Source organism: Thalassophryne amazonica, chromosome 5, assembly GCF_902500255.1.
Source record: "Thalassophryne amazonica chromosome 5, fThaAma1.1, whole genome shotgun sequence".
Lineage (NCBI taxonomy): Eukaryota > Metazoa > Chordata > Actinopteri > Batrachoidiformes > Batrachoididae > Thalassophryne > Thalassophryne amazonica.
In genome coordinates this window covers 79,469,234-79,494,528 of record NC_047107.1, presented here as the reverse complement: position 1 = coordinate 79,494,528, position 25,295 = coordinate 79,469,234, and the positions used below count along the sequence as shown (strand labels likewise).

At 41.1% G+C, this 25,295-nt stretch overlaps 1 protein-coding gene across 5 annotated transcripts in view; it reads right to left on the bottom strand.

Moving 5' to 3' along the window:
* Nucleotides 1-3,575: 3,575 nt before the first annotated feature.
* sema6a (sema domain, transmembrane domain (TM), and cytoplasmic domain, (semaphorin) 6A) overlaps nt 3,576-25,295 on the bottom strand; it is a 330,131-nt gene continuing 308,411 nt past the window's right edge. For all 5 annotated transcript variants that reach the window (XM_034170629.1, XM_034170631.1, XM_034170632.1 and 2 more), the window contains one exon: nt 3,576-8,122. In XM_034170629.1, the coding sequence (XP_034026520.1) occupies nt 6,969-8,122 (1,154 nt within the window). In that variant the 3' untranslated portion in view covers nt 3,576-6,968. The remainder of the gene's footprint in view (nt 8,123-25,295) is intronic.

Genomic DNA, 25,295 nt, shown 5'->3' with positions numbered 1-25,295 from the left:
GCACCAGATACACCAGGAGCAGACGGATGATCTGTGGGACAGCCTCCAAGCCTTTCATGCCCTAACAGGGTGTGATACAACCAGCCAGTTTGCCGGCTTTGGGAAGAAGATGGCTTGGAAGGTGCACAAGGATCAACCAACATTGATTGCAGGTGATGCTTTCAATCTGGATATTGTAGTCTCACTTGATTCATTAATTTTCTTGTTCCATACTCTATTCCCGACTAATGCATACCAGTGTTTATTGCTGTAGATACGAAGATACGAATGTTGCTCGTTGTGACTGCAGATCTTGGGAAGGGTGAAATCACTCCCACTATGATCACCAATGTGGAACAGTTTGTGGTGCAGCTGTGATCTTATTTGAATGTAATGTGTGTGTGTCATATCAAAATACATTGTGTGTCAAAGGGTTACTTATTATTGCGTTCACTGCATTGAATTCCTCACTATTTACATGTGTATATATCATGATATATCTCTTTGGGTTTTTAAACAGACATCAATAGTTCAGTACATGCCAAATCTAACAATGCAAGGATATACCGTAGTCTCATGCAGTGCCCGTAAGTGGATTTCTCATTGCCAAATAATTTAGGCTACTTGGATGTTTGTCTCAGCCTATTTGTTGAATGCAACCTGGACAAAGCCAGTTGATCTTTCGCATGTGTATTGTAATACTAGAACGTGTAGAACTGCCATTTTGAATACTGTACATATTGAGATATGACTACTGGTTTACATTAATATTTTATGCATTCATGTGTGTATTTAGGTAATTTAAACAGGCAAAATAAATTGCTATCATTATAACAAGACAAGAGTTGTTAATAATTTAATTTAATAATTCAGCAATTTAATAAATTATTTTAGTAATTGCTTTCACCGGGTAATGGCCTGTGTAACCTAAGTTCAATACCGCCAAGACAGAGCAATGGAAAATAATGCTGTTATGGTACCTGTGACGCTTTGGGGTCCACTAAGTGGCCAGCAGGCTAAAACTGAACTATACAATAATGTGAAAAATAGCAATGTGATGGAGATAGTTGCCATGGTGATGGATTTAACCCTACCCCCTCCATTCTAGGCACAGGGAACACATAAATAAGGGGCATCTACTCTGTAGCAGTATCACAACGTCAAGTTTGGATACGTAAATGTTGGATATGCACATGTGACTGTAATCAACAATGATAATTGTATGCCAACCATGTATGGTTGCCATGACAACGGCAAACCCCCTACTCTGGGCCCCCGTCTATCATACTGCGTATCGTGCATTGACACATTTCTATTGATGGCTACTTATTATAGTTCTCTCCTCATGTAGGCCACACATCTCGCACACCCTGGTGTCTGGCCAATGGGTTTAGCAGCCGAGACATGGTGAACATAGATGGTTGCCATGGCAATGGTTTTAACCCTACCCCCTCCATTCTGGGCATAGGAGATACCCAGGGAATATAGCATCCAGTGACACCTGAATAAGGGACATCTACCCTGTAGTAAAGGGTGAAGTTTCACATGTCGGACATGCGCAGTATGCGGTTGTGACCCTGGGGTCGATGTACGTCGATGTTCAAGGTCAAGGTCAGGGTCATGGGGGTCCAGTGGCGGCACCAGGAAATTTTTGTTGGGGGGGGCTGAGGTAAAAGTTGGAGGGGCTCCACAAAAAGTCGTCGAAATGAACAATATATAGTAAATTGCTTTATAAATACCAAGGTATATGTTTTAGTCACCCGTGCTCCTCTAAAATGTGGTATCAAAGCACACACACATCACTTAGAATGATTGCAAGTTCAGTAAACTTGCACATAGGTATACATACAAACTGAATTCATTGAAATAGTGCTCAAAACAATGCATGGAATCAATCTTACACAAATCGTCTATATCAAAGATTTTTTGCCAATTTAACACCGAGGTCATAACCATTCGATTTACAAATATCCTTTGATTTGTACACGTGCTTTGTGATCCACAAACACAAATTTCTGATTTGTAACTTGTGTGTGGGTTTTTACAAATAAATGTTTATTTGCAAAACTAAAAATTCTGTTTGTGAAGGGTGATTCAGCATTGGTGGATCACCGAACACACACATTCATCACTTTGCTCAGTTATGCAATATTGAGACATTCTCAGCGCAAAACTGCAGTTGAGATCCACATATATGTCGGTTGCTATTCACATTATTGGCAGAATTATTGGGGGGGCTGAGGGGGGCTTGGCTCATTATTGGGGGTGCTTAAGCCCCCCCCAATAACCCCCTTGGCGCCGCCGCTGTGGGGGCCAACTGAGTATCCACTGTATGTCAGTGTGGGGACAGGGTGTGGTTCTACTTGTGTGCCAAATATCACCTTGATCTGTAAAGCATGGCCTGCATGGGAACACTTTGAATGTGACTTGTTGATTTTCAGTGATTTTCTTGGCGCGATTAGATGTTTTGAGGTCACTGACCTTAAGCGTCGTTTCCATGGTGACCGCCCCACTTGTCGGATGACTAAGTGGCAGAAATGTGTTAAGGAGACATTACCCTTTCCAATGATACCACTTTTGTCCATATGTACTCCCATGCATACCAGACCAACAACTCACGCTCTTCTGGTCACTTGGCCTCCGGTCTAGAGTAAGACTTGAGAGCTCTGGATTCCCACCAAATTTGCACCACAGATAGATATTGAGGCACGGAAGACTCCAATGAATTTTGGAGGTGGCCGGATCCGGATCTGGTTTCTGGATCAAGATTTCACTTTATATAGGCTTTGAAGGATTACTTCAAAACTACTTCACAGATTCTCACCAAATTTGCACCACAGATAAATATTAGGGCATGGAATGCTCCACTGAACTTGGAGGTGATCTGGATCCGGATTCTGGATCAAGATTTCACTTTATATAGGCTTTGAAGGATTACTTCAAAACTGCTTCAGGGATTCTCAACAAATTTGCACCACACAGCACGGAAGACTCCACTGAATTTTGGAGGTGATCCAGATCCGGATTGGCAGACATCAAAAATGGCATTTAGAGCCTCTTTCTGAAACCAAAAGGATGCAGTGCCCTTCCAGAAATAATGATCAGTTTCCAGACTGCAAAAAATTGGCGCTTGTCCTGTTTCACACATTGGGTGGAACATATAAATACCATACCATGCCTTTTTTATGTAGCCACTATATAACCTTTCCACATAGAAGAAGTTATAATAAAGGTGTTTTAATCTAAGGAGTGCCTGAGTTTGAAGAGTTTATCTCATTTTCTTAGACCGTTTTCTGAATAAGATGGTCAGATCTCCAGGCTCTGCCCGCAAAATGAGAAAAGTGCAGTGACTAATGTGACAACATTAGTACATTTTGTCTTTTAAAATTGAATTAAGATTAGAATATCTCCAGCTTGGAGTTCCCCAAACAACAAAGCACGAAGTTTAACAGCTAAAGCTGTTCATACAGCAAAGACATCCAACAAAGTCAGAGAAAGATCAAATATAATTCAAGGACATGCCAATAGTCTCCATGACAAGAATTTTATTTTCTTTTTTTTTTTTTTTTTACATTTTGCATTAAATTAAAGAGGGTTTTTTCTTCTTCTTTTTCTTCTTTACAACATACATTAAGCTGTGAATCAGATGTTAAAGAAGTGGAGAGAGTAGAGCAAAAACCTTGTGACATCACAATATTTTACAAGTTTACAAAGTTCAAAAAGTTGAGAAGAGTTGATTTGCATCTAACAGCAGTGTATTATAACAAGGGTGAAAGACAAAAAGGCACACACCAAAGAACCTCACTGTCCACAGCAGCCTTCACAGTCAAACTCAACTCAGACTTTATAAAAAGGCTCTGAGCCCACTGACAACACATTTAAATCTGAAAAAACCCACAGTTTAACGTATTCGTCAATACAGCATGTGAACATGTAACATTTAGGCCTTGTCTAAATTTTTTTGTTCACATCCTGTACGGACGTGGCAATTTTTCAAGGCAGGACCCTGCAGTGTTCTAATGCACAATAAAACACTTTGAGGCAAGAAATATTTTCTTGTGTTTCAGCATTGCTCCTGGTCTAGATGCTTAAAGCTACAGTATGTCGGATTTAGTGCCATCTAGTGGTAAGGTTGCACATTGCATTATGCAATCGGTTGCGATATTGGTCCCCTTTGTCTTTTTGTTTCTTTGGCGATGGGTAGTCATGCTGCCATTGCCTTCTCTTGTGATAAACAGTATATATGGTCCTCCATTTCACAAAAATGAGGGTTCTCAAACATCTTAGCCTGTACTAGCAACCAGTAGACTATATATAGGTGAGTAACCACTGATTTGTATTCATTCTTCCAGCCTTGCTGGAAAATGCAAACATCTGTATCTTCTGGACAACTAAACCGACATGGTGGCCCAACATGGCAGCCTCCATGAGGGGGCCCACTCCGATGTAGATATGACAAGCTCATGTTAAGAGTGTGAAAACACAGCAAATCATTGTTACAAGTAATTATACAAGGATGAACAGATGGTTACAAATTATATATTCTATTTTGGTTAATACACACTGTAGCTTTAAGGGTGTAAAATGCGGTTTGGTGGTTCCTAAGAACCCCCATCTACAATAATTTCATTCTGATAGTCTTCAGGAAATGCAGTGCTTCATAATAATTGTGGGTCATTTTGTCCTCTGAAGATCAGAGCTTTAAGTAATCACTGGGATAAAAGTGTCAACTGACCCCAGACTATCTTCCTAATGGGACATCTCCCCCACGGTTCCCGCTTTGACCTAATCTGTTGCACATGACTCCGTGATTTAGGAGTCCGTCAGCTGTGGATCGAGACATAGTTGGCTTTCCTCCATTGAGAAACAGAAAATTGCTTCATATCAAGAAAAGTTTACGACACACACAACAATAATAGTGCTCAGTTGATTTACACATTAGGGGATTAGAAAGGGCATAAAAACAACAACAAGAAAAGTGGTCAGACTGGTATTATTCAAACTCTCAGCTGCTCTTAATGACTTCAAAATGAGAGTTAGTGAAACAAAATTAAAAGTCTAAACTGGTTTCACCTACACAAAAGGGGGTTAATTAGTCTGCTTATTTATTATTTTTAAATATCATACCTTTACTCACAGGAACCAGCCTGTTTTTTTTTTTTTTGCAAATGCCTGAACAGCTCAGAGCTACGATGCACACGATAAGCCGACGACCGCGTTGCGACAGCGAGTGCTCGCGTGCACGTCACACTGTAGCCTTGTGAGTGTCACATTAGAAACACATACACTGGCCTTCTTAAGTAACAAATGTTAACTGTTAAATTAATCAGTCAGTTAAATGTCACTGCAAACAAAACAGCAAAAAAAACAGTAAGAAGGAAACAGGACTGTTATGATGCATAAAAGAGAAAATCAAAAAGGTCTTCTTGTTGACAATGCCACAACATAAAGGGCTGCTTTAAGCACATTAATGGCACAATCAGAAATGAACTGCAAAGGTGGGAATGTGTGTGTGTGTGTGTGTGTGTGTGCGCGCGCGCATGCGTGTGTGTGCATGCGTGCATTGACAAGTCCTCTCTCTGATCTGTGAATGTGTTAAATGTTTCGGGACCAAAATTACAACAACGCCTACATTCATTCATTGCTTTTTTCTCAAACCAGGGATATATTATAATGTAGACAAAATCATTTTAAAAATACTACAAGGAGACAAGTTAACAGCTATTAAAGGAAAAAAAATGTCATCACTACTTGAGGGTGTAAGGCACAAATTTACATGTGGAAAAGTAACAGGCAACATAAAGATTTATTTATTTATTTTTTTACTTTTTTTATTTCGCCGGCTCATATGCGTGATTTCGTGACGGAGGCGTGGCTTCGTTGCTTGCAGCTTTACGTCTTATCGTGTAGATTTCCATACTGTCTTTGCTGCTGCTGCAGCTGCTTCTCGTAGTTGTTTTGCAGCGTGCAGCGGCGAGCTGGGATGGCACCTGTAAGCCAGCGGCCAATCAGGACAAGTGTTACAAAAACAAAACAAAAAAACACAGTGCTGATTGCAGGATGCTCATTGGAGGAGTAAAAAAGTGAGATTCAGGAAGTCTTTCTGTGATTGGTCTAAAATAATAGGAGATTCTGGTTTTGTAAAGTCCCTATCTGGCACAGTTTAAATAAATATCTGTATCCCGCTGAGCACACACTTAAGACCTACGTCATCAAGAAAGTTCTACTGGCTCCAGTTTCATGACTTTAAATAAATTTCTTTTTTCTTGTGATTGATTATGATGAAAGATTTATCTCCAGTCCTTTCTCTCACCGAGCCTAAAAAAGTCTGACTTTTTTCAAAAGCACTTAATAAAAATAAATACAACAAGTTATTAGTATTAAAAGTCCTGTGTTATTCAGTAACCAGTTTGTGGTCCAGGCTTTCTGACAAAGCCGGCAGGACGTGATTGCTGTAACACTGAGAGGCTTTTCACAGTTTCCACCATCGGTCAGGCAGTCTGTTCTCCCAGTTCAAATTCACTCTCCCATTCCCCAGTCCGCATGATAATGTACAATGATTACCCATCACATGACCTGTACTGTCTGTCACCAGCATGATCAGTCACATCCCAATAGGCAGGAACAACACATACGAGACAGTCGCCATCGTGGATGCTACAGGGTGCCAATGGATGAAATATTGAGAACTAGCGTCATCGCCATCTGTTTCAGTAGCGCGTTCCCATGTGTGGCCACACAGAAACTGGAATCCAGCCAGAGCATGACTCTGACAAAAAGACAACAACCATTTATATACTATTTACATATTTATATAAAAGTGTTTTCTTAAAAAAAAAACTGTGTTGTATTTTCCACTGTACTGTACACAAAAACAACCAAAACACTAAAAGCAGATGCAAGTTGTACAGTGTTCCCTGTTTTTCTCCCCGTTGGAGAAACCTCTGCCTAATGTCCTCCCACACTGGATTGACAGGCTAATAAGTCGACTATGTGCAAGAGTCACTGGACTTGACTTTTGTTGAGAGTGAGACTACGGAGGGTTTCGGTGGAACATCAGGCTTGAGATGTTTGATGCCTGTTCGAGGCAGGGAACCGTAGGAGCTCATTCCAGACTGCCGCGACAGAGATATGCCCTGGGCTGTCATTTGTATGGAGTCTACCCTCTGAGGCGCAGGGGGCGGAGTCTCCACACGGTTGAAGCTGTGATGTCTCGCCAAATGGGAGGAGTTAGATGAGTTGGTGTTGTGCTTCTTAAGGGCAGACAATCCGGAAGCAGAGGATCCAGATCCTTTCCGAAGCCCGTAAACTGATGAGTGGACCTCCAGACGTTTGCCCATCTGTGGGACTGCGGGGGGGACGGTGAGAGAAGCCTCTCGCTGGGGCACACGGGGAGGCATCACGCCATCTGGATCCATCATAGTGAGGTTGTGACAGGGACTTTTCACAGTTTTGTACTCCAGAGTGGCACCCTGGTCGTCTATGACGCTGTGGCCCATGGTGATGTCACTGTGGTGGGGCTGTTCCACGTACTCATGCTGGTAGGACTGCTGGAGATGTGGCTGAAGTTGGTGCTGATGCTGTGGCAGAGGCAGGACCACCACACTGGGGATGTGTCCCGGTGAGGCCCTCAGGGGCAGATCTGTCGAGATAACGGGTGAGTTCATAGGTGGCATGTCCTTTGTACAAGCGTTGATGAGGTTCTGGTTCCTTTCCCACTCACGGCTGCCTCGGCTGGGTTTACGGCGGGGCTGCATGGGGGTGGACTCAGGCGTTGGCAGAGCAGCGAGGTCTAGGTGGTGCTGGTCTGCTTTGATTAACATCTTTCCATGTGATGTCAGTCTCCCGTTATGCATCAAAGGGGTGAGAATAGCCTCAGGGTGTCCATCTTTGGCCTGTGTCTCAAACAGGCCTGTCAGCTTGGTCACACTATTCATGGACCCCCGGCGGGAATGCAGGTGGTGACTGTCCTTTTCCTTGCGGCCTGTCAGATCAATATCTCGACGGCGGTGGTCACAGACACAGTAGACAATAATGCCAGAGAAGATCGCACCCATGGCAAAAGCTAGGATGACCGCGATAGCCAACAAAGTCACAGGAACCAGCTGGTCACGACCCTTCTGGTAGCTCTCTCGGATCACACCTGCAGAGACATGGAGATGACATTCAAGTGACCCAGTTGAAAAGGAACCAAAATTAAATTTCTACTCTGTGAGAGAAAATTGCAAAATATTAGAATGAATAAAATAAATTATGCTGAACAACAATAACTGAAAGTTCTGATTAAAACAATTACATATTTGATTGGTGTAATGAGAAATTTGCAAACAAAGAAGGATTTATTCCATCATTTATTCAAAAGAGGCACAAATGGTGCAGTAGCTTCAAGTAGCAAAATTCAATATTTCCTGTATATCCAATCTTGCACTCAAAATGTGTTTTGGGGGGTGATTATGATTCAAATTTTAAATCCCAGATAAAACCTTCAGCTGAAATGAAAAAAAGATATGAGATAAAGGAGGCTGAAATATCCAAACTCTTTCTTCTCAGAGAAGCAAATGGGAGACTTTTCATAAAGCGTGGATCCAATCTCATGAATAACAGAGAATGCATTAAAACGCCTCTGATTAGGCGTTAAATCCAATGAGCTGTGTCATCAGTGTCTTATGAAAGCGCCACTGTCAAAGTCGAGCTGCAATACGCCCAAATGTAAGATAATTCAATAAAAGCCGCTACATCAGGGCAGTGGGAGCAGCAGGTTGTGTGTCGTAAAACATGGCCAACACTGACACATGCGTGCGTGAATGCCTCCCACTTGCACATGCACAAAGATGATAACCTCCAGCCTGCTGATGAATGTAGACAACTAATGCAGCGCTCTGCTCTTTGGGTTAAACACACCGGTCCACAGCAGAGAGATTTATAATGCGCTCGCACATGACCTCAGGCCAACACAGATCAGTTACCACAGACTGAAGATTAGGCAGGTGGGCTCAATCACAGAAACCGCTCACACACTTCACCACTGCTTTTGTGCAATGATAATGTGACTGCTGCATAATGTCCACTGGGAAAGAAGTAGGAGTCAGTGATGCACAGAAAGGTGAAAAACTGCAAAATACTTTACTTTAAAAACACCCTTTAGTATCATTGCATACATAATAACCAGCCCAGTCTTACACTTTTTTTAATGCTTCTGTCAGGAAATGAGTCACATTTTCGTGACTTTTTTTTTTATTTTACTTTATCTAACCCTACCCCTTCCCCTATCCACAACCCCCCCCCCCCCCCACACACACACACACATCACTGTATTTCATGCTACTGTCACGAAATGAATGGGTGCTCCTGTCATGAAAATGTATCACAAACCATAGATTAATTTACTTTTTATGATGCCATCACAAAATGGTGTGAGTTGGGGTTGTAATAATACACACCTAGCAAATGTTTCCCAACAGTTTACATACAGATTTTTGGGATGGTTCAGTCATCTTGCTTTTCATGTGAAATCATTCCATGCCAAGTCAAGTCTGGAAGCATGCGCTAGTGCTGTGCACCCCCACATCCACCACGCTTGGGGCTGGATGACAAGACAACCAGTCCATCCCCATGTCTGAAAAGCAAGGCTTTGAACCGGTTCGTGGAACAAAAACAAAATTCAGACACCTTTGGTATGTTGCTAGGAGTGAAACTGAAACCAAAAACTTTATATTTTTTTGTGTTCCAGAACAGAGCCGTTTATTTAAAGTAATGGTCAATACCTTTATTTATTTATTCCTTGAAAAGGTTTCTGTTTACAACGACCCGGTGAGGACGTCAGACTCCATTAATGCTCCACATCCAAACAGTTATTGGTGGTAATGCATTGTGTCAGTTTGCAAACTGCCAATAAACTCAACAGAAGAAGAAGACTCGGTGAGGTTCACTTCTGCCTGTCATTTATTTTGGATGTTGTTGGTAAGACAAAGCACTCCCATGTTTCATAATGAGAAAGACACTTGGAGCAGACAAACACTGATGGACAAATGCTAGATGAATGCTAGCGGGATTACATTTCAACTTTTAAAATAACGTATTCTTCTTGTTGTTGACGGGACAAAGCGCTGGAGTTCTCTGGTTCAGGCTGAGAAACACACACGGGGCAGACAAACACTGAGGGACTTCGTTAAAAATACTGCATTTCTTCAGGAATTTCCATGATGAGATAGATGATGACTGGAGTGCAGTTTTAAGCAGAAACGAGGTGATAATCTGTGAACCGTGGCTGATGCACAGAAATGACGCATGCGTAGTGAAGGCAAGGCAGACCGATTTTTAGGGGGGACTGTTCAGTCGGCAAAGCTGTCACGAAAAGCACCACATTTTCATGATGGGAGCACAAAAAAAGCGTGAGATTGGGCTGCAAACAGTTCACTGTCTGACAAACTGTTCCATTAGATATTATACAAAGATATAGAGCAGGGGTGGCCAAGTTCGGTCCTCGAGAGCCACATTCCTGACACTCTTAGTTGTCTCCCTGCTCCAACACACCTGAATCCAATGAAAGACTCGTTAGCAGACTTTTAATGAGCCTTTCATTGGATTCAGGTGTGTTGGAGCAGGGAGACAACTAAGAGTGTCAGGAAAGTGGCTCTTGAGGACCGAACATGGCCACCCCTGATATAGAGTATACACTGTACGACCTGCGGTTCCTGAGATACATATCTTCATGAAAGTACTGACATCTTGTTGTTTTGTTTTGTTTGTTTTTTGCTCCATTTGCCAAGAAGTGGATGGTAGCAGTTTTTTAAACATTAACACTACACTTTAAATGTTAACATTTACCTCCTTATCCATGAATGAGTATCCATGAATCTGTTTCACACAACTTCATCTGAATCTGCTTCTTTGGCTGTGCTCTGCAATTTTTCAAATGAAGAAACCACAAAATGTGGAGGTGAGGCTCCTTTTTTATTCTGTCTCTTCTCTGGCTAATGAGGAGAAGAGTGTGATGGGTAATTAAGCGGTGCAGTGGCTTTTGACACACTGACGTGTAAACCCTTCCAACTCATAAGAGTGTGCTATATAGGTACCATGACGAGCGTGAACCGTAGCAAAGTTCAATTTAAAACATGTTCCCATTAATAGGGCATGAGGGGTCACTGAATAGTTTGATCAGTATGAAAATGATATAAATCATATGTTTTTGTCTTCAGAGTAACAAGATGTCAATCCAATGAAACGCCGATGAGAGATTTTCAACCATCATGTTAGACAGTACTCTCCACCATCATCAATCAATTCATAGATAGATACTAAAGGATTATTACCTGGGTGCGAGGTCTGTACGGGAAAATATCAGGCCGAGGTGTTGACAGTACACCCCAAGCGTTAACAAGGTCTGTGCAAAAAACACAGAGGTCTATTTCCATACAGACCGAGCAAGGGAGGTTAATAATTTGTTTATTACATGGCTATAATATATAAATGCAAACTTACGGTATCGCCCAAATATGAAAGCTGCCAACGGCTCATAGATCTGTTCGCTTCACCTCCATGAAAAATTGCTAACAGATGGTCTGGTTGTTAGCTGGTTAGCTTTCAATCTGTGTGTTTTTTCTGATGCCGTTTAGATATTTATGTAGTATGTTCATGTCTGACTTGGTTTTTCTAATCGTGTTTTTAGCATTCTGGTTTGTAACGAATGTGATATGCGATCCAGACCGATTGTCATGGTAACTGGTCTGATATGGGAAAATATGAGATCGGAAATCAGCCAAACAGAGTGCATGTAGCGTCACAGCCATATAATAACTCTATCTATCTATCTATCTATTGTTCTTGTTGTAGCAGCAATGCATATCTAGGGCTTTTACTCTGAAATGCCAGGATGGGAGGCCTGTCTATTTATCCCTGCATGCTTGATGACATTTACTGCAGTGTGTTCTTTGTTCACGCTCCTTGTCTTTACTTCATTATTCTAAGTGTCAGGACAACTTTAACCCTTGGTGAGATAACCTTTTCTGTCAACAGTTTCCTCAGCTTTCAAGGATGATATGAGTTCACTTTCACAGTCACTTTTTGTACCCCTCACCATTTCTGCTCTCCCTCTCTCTGTCTCTCACTTTTGCTCCCATTTCCAGAGCTTTCTTCATCCCTGTTAGCTCAAAAAAACACGTTGTAGTTGGAAAGTGTGCACTAAAAACTCATTTATTTCTGCTGTTTATGGGTTGTTATGAGGTATAAATGTCTCAAGCTTATCATTGTAATCAAGATAAATTATCAAAATTAATTTATGGCCCAGTCCTAACATGTTGGCGCATACATTACTAAGACACTTTACGATGTTTTTTTCTTTTTATTTATTTTTTACCCGTCTGTACATTGACGGGCTGAAAACTCCTGGCATCGTCTGCTGGGGTTCTTCTTCTCTGCACTTTCTGTTATTGTATGTGGCACTGCCCCCAATGGCAACAGAAAAGGCAAACAGACACACAACCATCTGTAGACATGCAGCAGTGAAGTAAAAAACAAGCTTTACTTCCAATACTTCTGTAAAATTTTGGCCTGGTTGTTCTCGTCTTCAGTCTTTTCAGCTTGGCTGTCTGAGGCTGTTGTTTGAGAATATCTCTGTCCTCCTCAGTGAGACATAACACAGACACAGAGACAGCAGGATAATCTATTCTCTTGTGAACAAAATCCACACTCTCTTAAACCAACATTCATAATCCTCACTCTTACTTCATTAGTCCAAAAGCGTGACTTAAAACCTGTTTTCTGAGCCAAAATGTAGTAAAAGTAATGCCTCAGTGTTAGTGTTCTTTTCTGAGCTCAAACTAGATAAAACAATAAGAGTAGATACTTTTACTGTGCTCCTTCCTCATTCAGAGTAAAAACAAAGTATCATCATAATAAAGTGCTGGCAACACAGCACAAACATATCTCAGCCTTTGCTTTGAAACAAAAGATTTTCTAAGCTCTTTTCTGGTTAAATTCACTTATTATCGGTGGCACTGTGCAGATAGTGTGTGTGTGATATATACAGTGAAGCTTTAAGGTTTTCGCTGTGGTCTCGTTGGCCAAACAGCCTGTCTGATAAAATGTTTTCTTTCAAACTCTGAGCTTCAGATGAAGACACGCTTCCCTCACTGCTATCTTTCATTTTGTTGACTTTCTGCTTTTCCCCGCTTAGATCTTTCCCTCCCCCAGTTTTCTACTACTTATCGCCTCGAAAGAAACAATGAACCTTTTTCCCGGCACTCAGTGTTTTCTTTCAGCCCCGTGTGGTAAATGCCCTCTGCAGTGAAAGCACAAAAAGTAGAAAGATGGTAATTATTAACCTTGTGCAGTTTTGTCAGTTATCATCGCCACAGTTTGATGTGTGCTGGTATAAATATTTGAGTAACACCCTAAATGAGAAGTATAATATAAAGTCACTTGAGGTGAGAAAAATCTTCAAAAACCTTTTGGAGCTTAAACAATCCTGGGAAAGCTGCTTTTAATACTTGTTAAATCTAAATACATTCATCGGTCTCAGTCTAAGGTGCTTACGTGCTGAGTCGAAACTCTCAAAATTCTGATGACAGCGCATTTATTGGCACTAAAATTTAACTTTTGTCAACCGGGGACTTGAGATTCGCAGTGAATACCAAATGTCGAGGGCAGCAGGGCCAAACGATTTGTCTATTCTGGTGAAGGAGGCGAGCCAAGCAGCAGGATTTTTTTGTCTTCTATTGCGGGCACAGGCGCGGGAGATTAAAGCTCTATTTAACCTGCTCTGCATGGCTCTTCCTGACAGGTTCCTTTTTCCCCATTTTTTTTCACTCTTTTTGTCACTTTTTCTCCCACTCTAGCCTGAGGCCTCGGGTGAAGCAGGAATGAAAGTAAAAGGAAAAACTTTGAAGGCTTCCATCTTTCATACGAGGAATTGTTTCTCAAACATCAGAAGATCAAAGAAAATGGAAGTATCCACAGAGGGCACTGCCTTGTCTCTGTTGAATCAGAAGGCGTCAGGGCTTTGAATCAAGATGGCAATGCTGCTTCACACTCACCAGTATGTGATCTTAGAAAACTTTGCTAGACTTTCACTGTGTGACCTTTAAAAGTATCAAAGCACTGTGAAAACCCCATAGATTTTCTGCTTTAGAGTCTTCATGCTGGCCTCTGACTGTACAGCGAGTAAAACACTTTCGACACAGTATTCATGACTTTAACGGCATCTTGTTGTTGTTAAATGAACCACTTTACAACTCTGTTCAAACATCAACCTTTATGGAAAGAGGATTTATGATGTAGTCCAGTGCAACTTTCTTGTCAGGATTTACTGAAAAGACATTTATTTGCACTTTGATCGAACAAAACTTTATATCCCGTAGAGAGCAGTAACTTACACTATCACATAGGAAATGTTCTATTGTGCTGTCTTGCTCTAGTCTAAAAATGTGTTCTGGACAGGTCAGAACTGGAACCTCAATTTCCCTGAGGGAGTCTTCCTAAAGGATAAATAAAGTTCTATATAATCTAATCTAACTCAAACATTTCTGAACTCCAACTTGAAAAATTACTTTGGAAGGACACTTGAAACGCTGGCAAAAATACATTGAACCCGAGTTCAAAGGGAGCTGTTACACTGATGTCGCTGAATATGGCACCCACGAAGTGTAAATAATCTGGTAACAACTAAATAAAGGTATTTTCCTCTATGAGGGGAAAAAAAACCTACTGTGTAAATAATAACTACACAGACTGATGTTAAAATACCTCATCAAAGGTGGTTGTCTGTTTATAACTTGATTTATTAACAATAGGTACACATACAGACAGGTGAAAAATTAAAGGCAAAACAAACTTTAAGGACCAGGGGCCTCATGTACAAAGACTAGCGTGGATTTCCTACTAAAACATGGTGTACGCCAAAACCCAGAAACGATTTACTCAACTAAACTATTTACTCTTTGCGTACGTGCCAGAGGCACGGAATGTGGGCTAACAGGGGGGCAGTGATGGTTAGGGTTAGGAGAAGGCCTGTTAAAATAGTAAAATAAAAAACATGTCACAGAAATGTCATTCATTTCATGACAGGAGCATGAAAAAGGCATGAGACTGCGCTGCCCCAACCACACTGTTAGTCGGGATCAGTGGTGGACACAGCTAACCAAAAAGTTAGCTTTGATAACTGCTAATCCGCTAACTGAAAAGTTAGCTTTTAGAACGCTAAACTGATAAACTGCAAAAAAAAAAAAAAAAAAAGCAGAAGTTACAGCTAACCGCTAACCTTTAGTACTGTCGACTATTGATAAGCCAGTTTCGAGTTTACGCACCGCCGAGGCTTCTGAGTAAAATCAAAAATGAACAATGAGTGAGAGCTTCTGTCTGACATAGTCAGACGGCTGTGAGCTCAGTCCTCCCTCAGCAGAAAAAAGCGGAGTGGGACAGCCGTCTGACTATTGCAAAACACGCAACAGGTTGGTACTAATAAGTATGGTTTTGACCATTAAGTTTTATTCATTATGTCAGCAAAAAAAGTTAGCGGAACTAAATCTAGCGGAAGTTGTCTGCTGATGGTTCTCAAAATTAGCTGAAAAGCTAATCCACTAACAAAAAGTTAACTTTGCTAATTAACAGTTAGCCGAACTGTGCCTGTCACTGATCAGGATGAATGAGTCACACGATGAACCAGACCAGCTGGCCACAATGTTATTTAGATGCATTTGCGCATCACATATGGTTTGAACATTGATGGAATGAAAGTGTTCCCTATGAACAAAAACAAGTTTGATTACATTAGGAAAACCGACTCTCGCTGCAAATTGCACTTTAATGTTGGAATGTGATGTACCTGGATGACATTCGGATGATTGTGTTTCACACAGCTGGCATGGCTTGGCTCAAGGTTGACTGGCACACTCCTGACCACAGATTTACTAGATAGGGTTGTGCTGTAGAAAAGGCCTGCCCCGAGCTGATCGCAGCCCCGCCATCTTGAAAGGTTGAAGCACTGCAGCGGTCTATCGCTGTCAGTGGAAAATGTATGCTCTGCACTTGTAATCACTGTCAATTCTCTGTGTGACTTCTCCGCCGTTATTTACATTTAAGACGTTAAAACTTGTGCTTAGGTCAAATCAGATACGTAGATTTGATTTCTGAAGTCAGATTCATCATAACTGTTGATCATTTCTCCCTATAAGGCTGCGAATGGAGCATAAAGTGGAGTTCCTGTCAATAGAAAACTCACCAGTCATCAGTCAACTCTCTGGCTGATTCCTCTTTTTTGTCTCTCTCTCTCTCTCTCTGTACTTTGACAGCGAAGGATTAGAATGAAATCATTCCATGCTGGACCGCAGCCCCTAGCCAACAGCGCTCACTGCTGGTTGGCTCCGCATGGTTGCCCTTATGGAGCCCCCGCCCACCTGGTGGCCGCGTTCGAGCACCCGACTATTGAGATCCCTGAACCGGCCAGTAACACCGCTCATGAGCTCCTCATCGTTGCGGACAGCCAGCTGCAAGTGACTGGAAATGATATGAGTCCCCGGCTTTACGCTCCATTTGCAGCCTAAAGGGTCTGTCACGTTGAAAGCGGCAGCGCGACGCTTTAACGCTTCCCAACGCGTCGTGACGTCAGTTGCTTCGCTTCTGAAGCGGCAAGGGGGCGGAGATAGAGCTACGTCACACTCTGGCTGTTTCCACAACCTGAAAAAAGTTCAGCGATCGCCATCTTGAATTTGGGTCACCTGAACCACAAAAAAGCTTTAAAAAAACAGCAGTAGAACGATTCTCCCATCACCCTGCTGGGAGAAGCTTTTGTTCAGCTACTTTTCGCACTGACGCCGACCGAGGGAGGACTGACGACTTGGTAGGATATCGATCGAACCGCAACAGCGGGCCGACCCACACCGAGAAGCCGGCCTTCAGGCATCATCGCTGGGCAGAGCGAGGCAGGCAGCCGGGGTGATGGAAACCCATTCAGTCCGAAATCTCCCACTTTTTGGATATATGCAAAGTCCCAGTTTGCCCAATGGAGTTTAGTTTTGCAGCTTTATCGAGGTAAGAATAATATAAAAATAAAACGTGACCTTTACTGCCTTGCTGTGAAGGTTTATTGATCGGCTAACGTTAGATTAGCTTTTTAGCACAGTTGATCTGAGTGAACGCTTTAATTTGTAAATGGTTCAGTCTTTTTTATTTTTACCAAATAAAGCTACAGCTTTTTCGGAGACCACAATAGCTCAACTTTAAATAACTTTTTTTTTGGGGCGTTTTTTTTTTTTTTTGCATAAACTGTTTAGTGTTTCTTTACATTTAAAGAAATATTTTTATTTATCTCAATCAGGAATATTTGCTGTGCAGACAACCAAACTTCCACTGATGAGCTGAACACCATGAAGTCCAGTCGAAAGAAAACATCTCTGCTCTTCAAAATAGGACAAAAGTGTCTTCAGCAACACCACTAGAGGTCAAAGCTGCAGAAGAGACCTTCATCTGGTCCAGAGAATCCAGCATAACATTCACCTGCTTCTAAATAAAAGCCTCTTTCAACAGCAACTATTTTATTATTTTTTTAAAAGCTGTTTAATTTTATATTTGATATATATGAACGGATCATTAAAATGTCCATGAAATCAAAGTCAAAAGACGTTTGCACAGGTAGAAGCTCTCCACTTATTGTGCTCAAATTCATATTTTAGAAATGACTCTGTCCTGATAACATTAAAGGCAGTTACATATTTTGACAAATTACAAGTTTAAATGACTATAAAAAATTCATCATGAGGTTTATGTCACAGAAATCCTACTTTACAATCATTGTTAATAGGGATGGGTATTGATAAGATTTTATCGATATCGATGCCATTATCGATTCTGCTTATCGATCCAATTCCTTATCGATTCCCTTATCGATACCTCGTGAATTTTGTACTAAAAATAGGCTTTACAGGTTTTCTATGTATTTCATTGAGTCTTAAAGTAAATAAATATGAAATGGGTCACTGTATCCTTGATCTCTGGACATAAATAAAAATAAACAAAACTGTGTTTCTCTTTGAAGTTATTAATTCTGACTGGACTCTATCGTTCTAACTTGACTCGTCAGAGAGCCACACAATATAAATAATAATAACAATATAATAAACTGCAGTGAGTGCAGCATCCATTTAGTGAGAAAAAAAAACAACTTTCCTTATTCAAATTCATTCCAATAGTATTCTGCTCTTACTATAGGATGCAGCAGTTTTCTAGTTTGGCAGATAGTTCTGGAGGAAATCACTGAAGAAAACACATTGAAAATATGGTTTGACCGAAACAAACTGTCATTAAACTTAAATAAAACAGGGATGAAGTGAAGGTGTAAGAGTCACTAGATGTTCACAGGAAACAATTATTTATTTATGTATGTATGTATGTATGTATTTATTTATGTTCATTGTTAGTTGCTATTATATATTTTCTGTTGTGTTTCTATTCGGGTTCTTTTTGTCTCTTTCTCTGAAATTGTATATAATAATCATTAGATTATTAATATATAAACAAAAATAAATTTAAGAAATATTACAATTTGAAAACAAATGCACCCGAACGTGATGACGGCTGCAACTGCTAAATGCTAACTTTTAACATTGAAAATGCCATAGACATGCTAACGCATTAGCATCGCTCCCATTTTTAAGTTCTAAAATACATCTATCAACTGTTTCAGAAGACCATAACAGGTCGGTTTAACATAGGAAAGGTAAATAATACTCACAGACGTATGCTCTTTGGGGTTTTAGCGGGGGAAAATTAAACGAAAGAAAGAAAGAATAAACTAAGCAATCAATCGAAGCATTGCTTCAATCTGCGAACCACTGCTTCGATTGGTTCACGGTTCAAAGCAAAGCCGTGCTGCAGAAAAGTTGATTAAGGACCTGCTGCAGGGTCTGTAATCAATGTAGAGAAATTATCATTTTCCTGACAAACACCCCCCAAACGACGGCCACTCTGAAGGACCGATAACAGAATTGTTAAGCACAAAGCTTATTGATGTCAGTGGATCGAATCATTTCTTAACGATACCCGAAAGGAACCGGTTCTCGATACCCATCCCTAATTGTTAAATTATTTCCTGTTGCATTTATAATAAACATTTGTATTTATTTACAGTGTGTGTTTTTCTGGTTGATATGAGATATAAATAATCTACCAGACTTAAAAAAATGTACAAGTTTCCATGTTATTTTATTTGTCTAAAAATAAATGTCCAAGGTTCCTTATGTTAAACATGAAATTATCTAATCTGAAATAACAGGTGGTTTTAATTTACAGATGAAAGGTTTCTAAAGAACCATATTGATTTATTTAGCTATTTTAATTACAAGTGTTCTAAACTTTTTTTTTAACAGTAATCAGAAATTTTGAGGTAACAAACAACAACAAATATAAAACATTTCCAATGATTTTTCTTCAGAAAACTGCTCTATAAATGAGCAGTCCTGTGACACATTTGTTTTGTAGAGATCAGTGGTTTCTGCACCGATCTCCTTTGTACAGATCAGTGGTTTCTGCCGCTAGTCTTCTGTGTTTTGGCCTGACGCGTCGTTCCTATTGGACAGCGCGAAGGTACGTCACGGCTCAGAGCGTCGAAAGTTGGATTGGAATGAACTTTGACAGCGTCAGCCTGCCGACAAGTGGCAATGCGCACTCCTGTCAGAAGCGTCGTTTTAGCTCGGCTTTTGATGCAACGCTCCTGATGCGTCTAAAAAGCAACGCATCTTATTAAAAATAATGCTTTTTAGACCGATTTTTGACGCTTCTGACGCATCTGCGCGTTCAATGTGAAAGGCCCTTTACAGGGAGAAAGGATCAACGGTTATGATAAACCTGACATCAGAAATTGAACTGACCTAAGCACAAGTTTTCATGTTAAATGTTAATAATGGCGGAGAAGTCGGCCAGAGAATCGACAGTGATTACAAGCGCAAAGCATACATTTTCCACCGACAGCGAGAGACCGCTGCAGCACTTCAGGCTTTCAAGATGTGCAGCTCTGTGCTCCAGGTCACATGACCATAATACCCAACTATTATGGGATGTCTAGGCTCCTGGGTCCTCTAACGCAGCCATTGTTAATGCCATTTTATGCATCACCTTGCGTATGCTTTTATATCCACCCATATAACTGTAAACACGTGGATGTGTTAACTGCTCATTAGTCTGTCACTAATGTGCATATCACTCTGATGACTTCTTGCTTTCACACTAACAGTTTCCCCAGCATCACCTCTACATGTCATCATTGGAACAATAGCTGTAGAAGCATGCGTATGTTTGCCAGGATTTTTGTGACGCACCATCCATTTCTGTGGTCATTTCACTTTTGATACATCTGAACACTGGCGTTGAGACAGACGTACACCACATTTTTGTACGTACGCATGCTTTGTACATGAGACCCCATATCTTGAAAATCTACTATAGCACACTATCTAGATCAGATTCGACCAGGTGTTCCAATGAAGACATCACAGTTTAAGGTCGGCATGCCCATCTCGCACACATGAGCAAAAGTACACTTGCGATTTCTCAAATTTTGGTCCAAAATCTCTGTTAGTGTGTCTGTGTATGTGTGTCTTGTTCTATCATGATGTCATTGTTATTTTGCAACCTCACAAATACTGATGCCAAATACTCACGTCAGTGAGGTGCAACAGCTTTGAACATAGCTGCATGTTAATATAGTTATATTATTTATCATATGTGTTCCCTGAACCAGAGCATTTTTGTGTTTTTATGTGGCAAATCATGAAAGACAGAGGAGGGAGGGAAAGAGAGAGAGAGAGAGAGACAGCAAGCAAGAGCTCTCCCATATAATATGTGAGTTTATTTTGCTGTCATGCAATTCTGCAGGTTTCACAGAAATGTTACTAAACTGTTTTTTTTTGTGTTGTTGTTGTTGTTGGTGTTGTTTTTGTTTTTTAGTTTCTGTTGTGAAAGTGACGTGACACGGACCCACAACAGGGGGCGTTAATGAACGGACAATGGATAAGCCAAAAAGTAACAATTTAATGTTGTGAATCGCACAACAACGCACAGACAATAACAATATGGTGACTATCAATCATACACCAGGTGACGTGTGGGCAGGCTCGACGATAGAAGACGCCTGGAGAGAGAAGAGCTGGATCCCCACACAGCTTTCACCACCAACGGAGCTGAAGAACACCGGAGCCGCCAAGCCCTGAGCCCCAGGTGGCCGCTGTCTTCAGCAGTCAGACCCGGTACTGCTGGCAGAGAACAAAGACAGTCCAGATGAGTGTGAGTTCGCACACTCAGTAATCCACAGTCTGTCTTAAGTAAAGGAGGGAAAACCTCCACCTCCAATCACACACACTCGTGCAGCTCCTGGTCAACCACTTATCTGAGTTGGGGTGTGAGGCGAAGCCGTCGCTGTCACACCAAACGCCAATCCTCCAGATAAGGAAACACTCCAGGAAAACGGCTGCAAATAGAAGTTCAGGTTAAACACACACAGTGTCAGGCAGCAGAGAAATTACCTGAATGGTAGTTGATTTCTCGGCGAGGAGGTGGAGTTGCAGTCTGGTCTTTGTAGTGGTGATGATGGGTGACAGCTTGTGTTGATTGTTGACAGCTGTCACCTCCAGCAAAGCCGACGCCCTCTCGTGCTTGAAGCCCGCACTTCAAGCAGGGCGCCATCTTGTGGTGGTGGGCCAGCAGTACCTCCTCTTCAGCGGCCCACACAAGTTTCTTGAGATTTTTTCCACATATAAGTAAGAGATTGTTGATACCAGAATTTCTACATCTGAATAAATCCCTAAAACAAACAGTCTACCTGGTAATGGCTTCATTACACTGGAATTTTTTATTAATTATATTTTTAATGACTTTATATTATTAATTATAATATCATCTCCATAATCATGTAAGAGGTATCAAGCAATGTGAGACTATGAATGAGAGAGATTCATATGTTCATGATTCTGAAACAAATCCAGCAATAGTTCAAGATGATCCACAAGAACAGCCAGATTAACACCACATTATCTTGTTCAATAATGTACCTGTTCATGTCATGCCTCTGCTCTTGTCTGCAATCTGCACATGTGAAATTAAAACCTGTTGTGTTGCAGATTAATTAGGGGATAACCCTGTTGTGTCAGATGATTTGCAGACTTTCATGCTGGTTATACGGTTGCAAATGGAGTGTTCCGGCGATGTGTCGAATTGAGCATCTCGTCGCATAAATCAACAGTTCCACGTCCCGACTACAATGAGCATGTGTGCACATGTACAGCTGCGTGGGGAACATTCGACAGGAATGACATCTCGTCAGAACACCGGTCAGGGTTTTGCCACCATTACCCCGATATTATATGGCCTGAAATCTCACACGATTAATCAATCAGATTCATGGAATAAATGTAATTGGATTAGAATAAAGATGTCAACAGGTTCAGCTAGAAGTCAACATGATGGGATGTTCATGTCTGCTTGTTTTAGTCATTAAATGCAGTTAATGAAGTTTTGACATGGCCTGGGGCATTTGTGCACCTCATTCAGGAGATGTAAAATGCCCATTTTGAAAGAAAGAGAGAAAAAAATAGTCAGATTGTGTGTCTCCTACTGTAGCAATATTGCAATGTTGGATCAGGCTACCCAAATATTGAGATGTACCACTTGCATTGTGAGGGAATGTTGTGAGGGAATGCCAGCAATGACATTCTGGCCATGTGACGTACCTCTCTTGGCATAATCCTCTACACAAGTGCTACAGTGTTGAGGACCCCAGCAGTTGGAAATGACCAAGGGAATGAATGCATGCATCACCTGGTTCTGGCAGAGACATGCTACTTTTGGCATGGAACGTGTGTCTGTTTAGGTGGGTGATCCATAGTGTGGCATAGGCAGCGCCATGGGTCATCAGAGCATGCTCCCAGCCATGATCAATCAATCAATTTTTTTTTATATAGCACCAAATCACAACAAACAGTTGCCCCAAGGCGCTTTATATTGTAAGGCAAGGCCATACAATAATGATGTAAAACCCCAACGGTCAAAACGACCCCCTGTGAGCAAGCACTTGGCTACAGTGGGAAGGAAAAACTCCCTTTTAACAGGAAGAAACCTCCAGCAGAACCAGGCTCAGGGAGGGGCAGTCTTCTGCTGGGACTGGTTGGGGCTGAGGGAGAGAACCAGGAAAAAGACATGCTGTGGAGGGGAGCAGAGATCGATCACTAATGATTAAATGCAGAGTGGTGCATACAGAGCAAAAAGAGAAAGAAACAGTGCATCATGGGAACCCCCCAGCAGTCTACGTCTATAGCAGCATAACTAAGGGATGGTTCAGGGTCACCTGATTCAGCCCTAACTATAAGCTTTAGCAAAAAGGAAAGTTTTAAGCCTAATCTTAAAAGTAGAGAGGGTGTCTGTCTCCCTGATCTGAATTGGGAGCTGGTTCCACAGGAGAGGAGCCTGAAAGCTGAAGGCTCTGCCTCCCATTCTACTCTTACAAACCCTAGGAACTACAAGTAAGCCTGCAGTCTGAGAGCGAAGCGCTCTATTGGGGTGATATGGTACTACGAGGTCCCTAAGATAAGATGGGACCTGATTATTCAAAACCTTATAAGTAAGAAGAAGAATTTTAAATTCTATTCTAGAATTAACAGGAAGCCAATGAAGAGAGGCCAATATGGGTGAGATATGCTCTCTCCTTCTAGTCCCCGTCAGCACTCTAGCTGCAGCATTTTGAATTAACTGAAGGCTTTTTAGGGAACTTTTAGGACAACCTGATAATAATGAATTACAATAGTCCAGCCTAGAGGAAATAAATGCATGAATTAGTTTTTCAGCATCACTCTGAGACAAGACCTTTCTGATTTTAGAGATATTGCGTAAATGCAAAAAAGCAGTCCTACATATTTGTTTAATATGCGCTTTGAATGACATATCCTGATCAAAAATGACTCCAAGATTTCTCACAGTATTACTAGAGGTCAGGGTAATGCCATCCAGAGTAAGGATCTGGTTAGGATCTGAACTCTATCAAAACAAATTACTTGTTCCAAATGTATTATTCTAAAGGTTTGCATTGAACAGTTCCAGTACTACAGTACCACATTATATGTAGTTTCTCCATTACTTCATTAAACCCTATACAATGCATCCAGCTTTTCTTTTCTCCTCCCACTTAGGCTGTTGAAGCAGGTATTCACATATATTCAGTCAAGAGTTGCAGAATCATAGAGCAACCTTTCCTTATCACCAACCTCTTCTTTTCCCCCATAATGCCTAAATAATTATTGCAACAGGATGCACGAGTGGAAATCAGTGCTCCTGAGACTTTTTAATCTTCTGGATTTAACAATTCCCTCTCCTGAGAATGCATTGCAAGACATCCTGCAGTTTGGCACTTCTCTCAACAGTTCAGTTGATTTAAATTTCACACTGCCTCAAGCCTCAACATTCAGATATTAAACATATAGCTCAGATACTAAAATATTTCTTGATGTCAAAACAGCCTTGGTCAGCAATACTTGTAAATCAAAAACATTGTAATTTGTGTGACTGTGTTAAACCCCAAAACGTGAATCAGCTGCAAATCGTGAATCATCTGCAAACCGTTAATTTGAAAATGTGAATACCCAAAACGTGGGTCTCACAAAACGTGAACACGGGTCTCGCAAAATGTGAATATCATTCATGATATACATATATTTTTTTCAGTTTAAGGAGTTTATGGATTTCAGTTTACAGATCAATTACTGCAGGAAATCTTGATTGCAAACCCTACCACCGTAAAAATTATTATTTTTATTTTTAGCGGGGGTCACTACAGGAAGTGAGGTGGGGAGGTGATCTGAGCTCTTGCTTCTGGTGTCAAGCGCCCAACCCCGCTGGGTGTGTCTCGCTCCATGGACAGTGTCAGGTGAGGAGTTTGACTGAGACCGTCCACCTGTCAAACTCATTGAGGACAGAAAGCTCCTCCTCCAGTAAACGGCTCAATCTTAAGAGAAACACCTCGGGAAGTGAGATGATGAGCTACAATCTTGTTTTTATCCTTATGAACTGACAAAACTGTAGGGACTGTCTACAAAGTGCAAAAACAAGACACCAGAAAAATATTCAATAAATTCAGGTGCAGTGTCACCAAATTTACCGCACACATCAGTGGTCTCCTGCTGGTTATACTACGGCACTCAGTTTGGAAAAATGTGCAAAACTTGAATTCTAGTGAATTGGTAAATGTTATTAGTCATTTTATGATTTATTTTAATGATACAAAATCACTAACATTCCATTTTTGCACTTTTTTCCAAAGTGAATGTTGTATAACATGGACACTC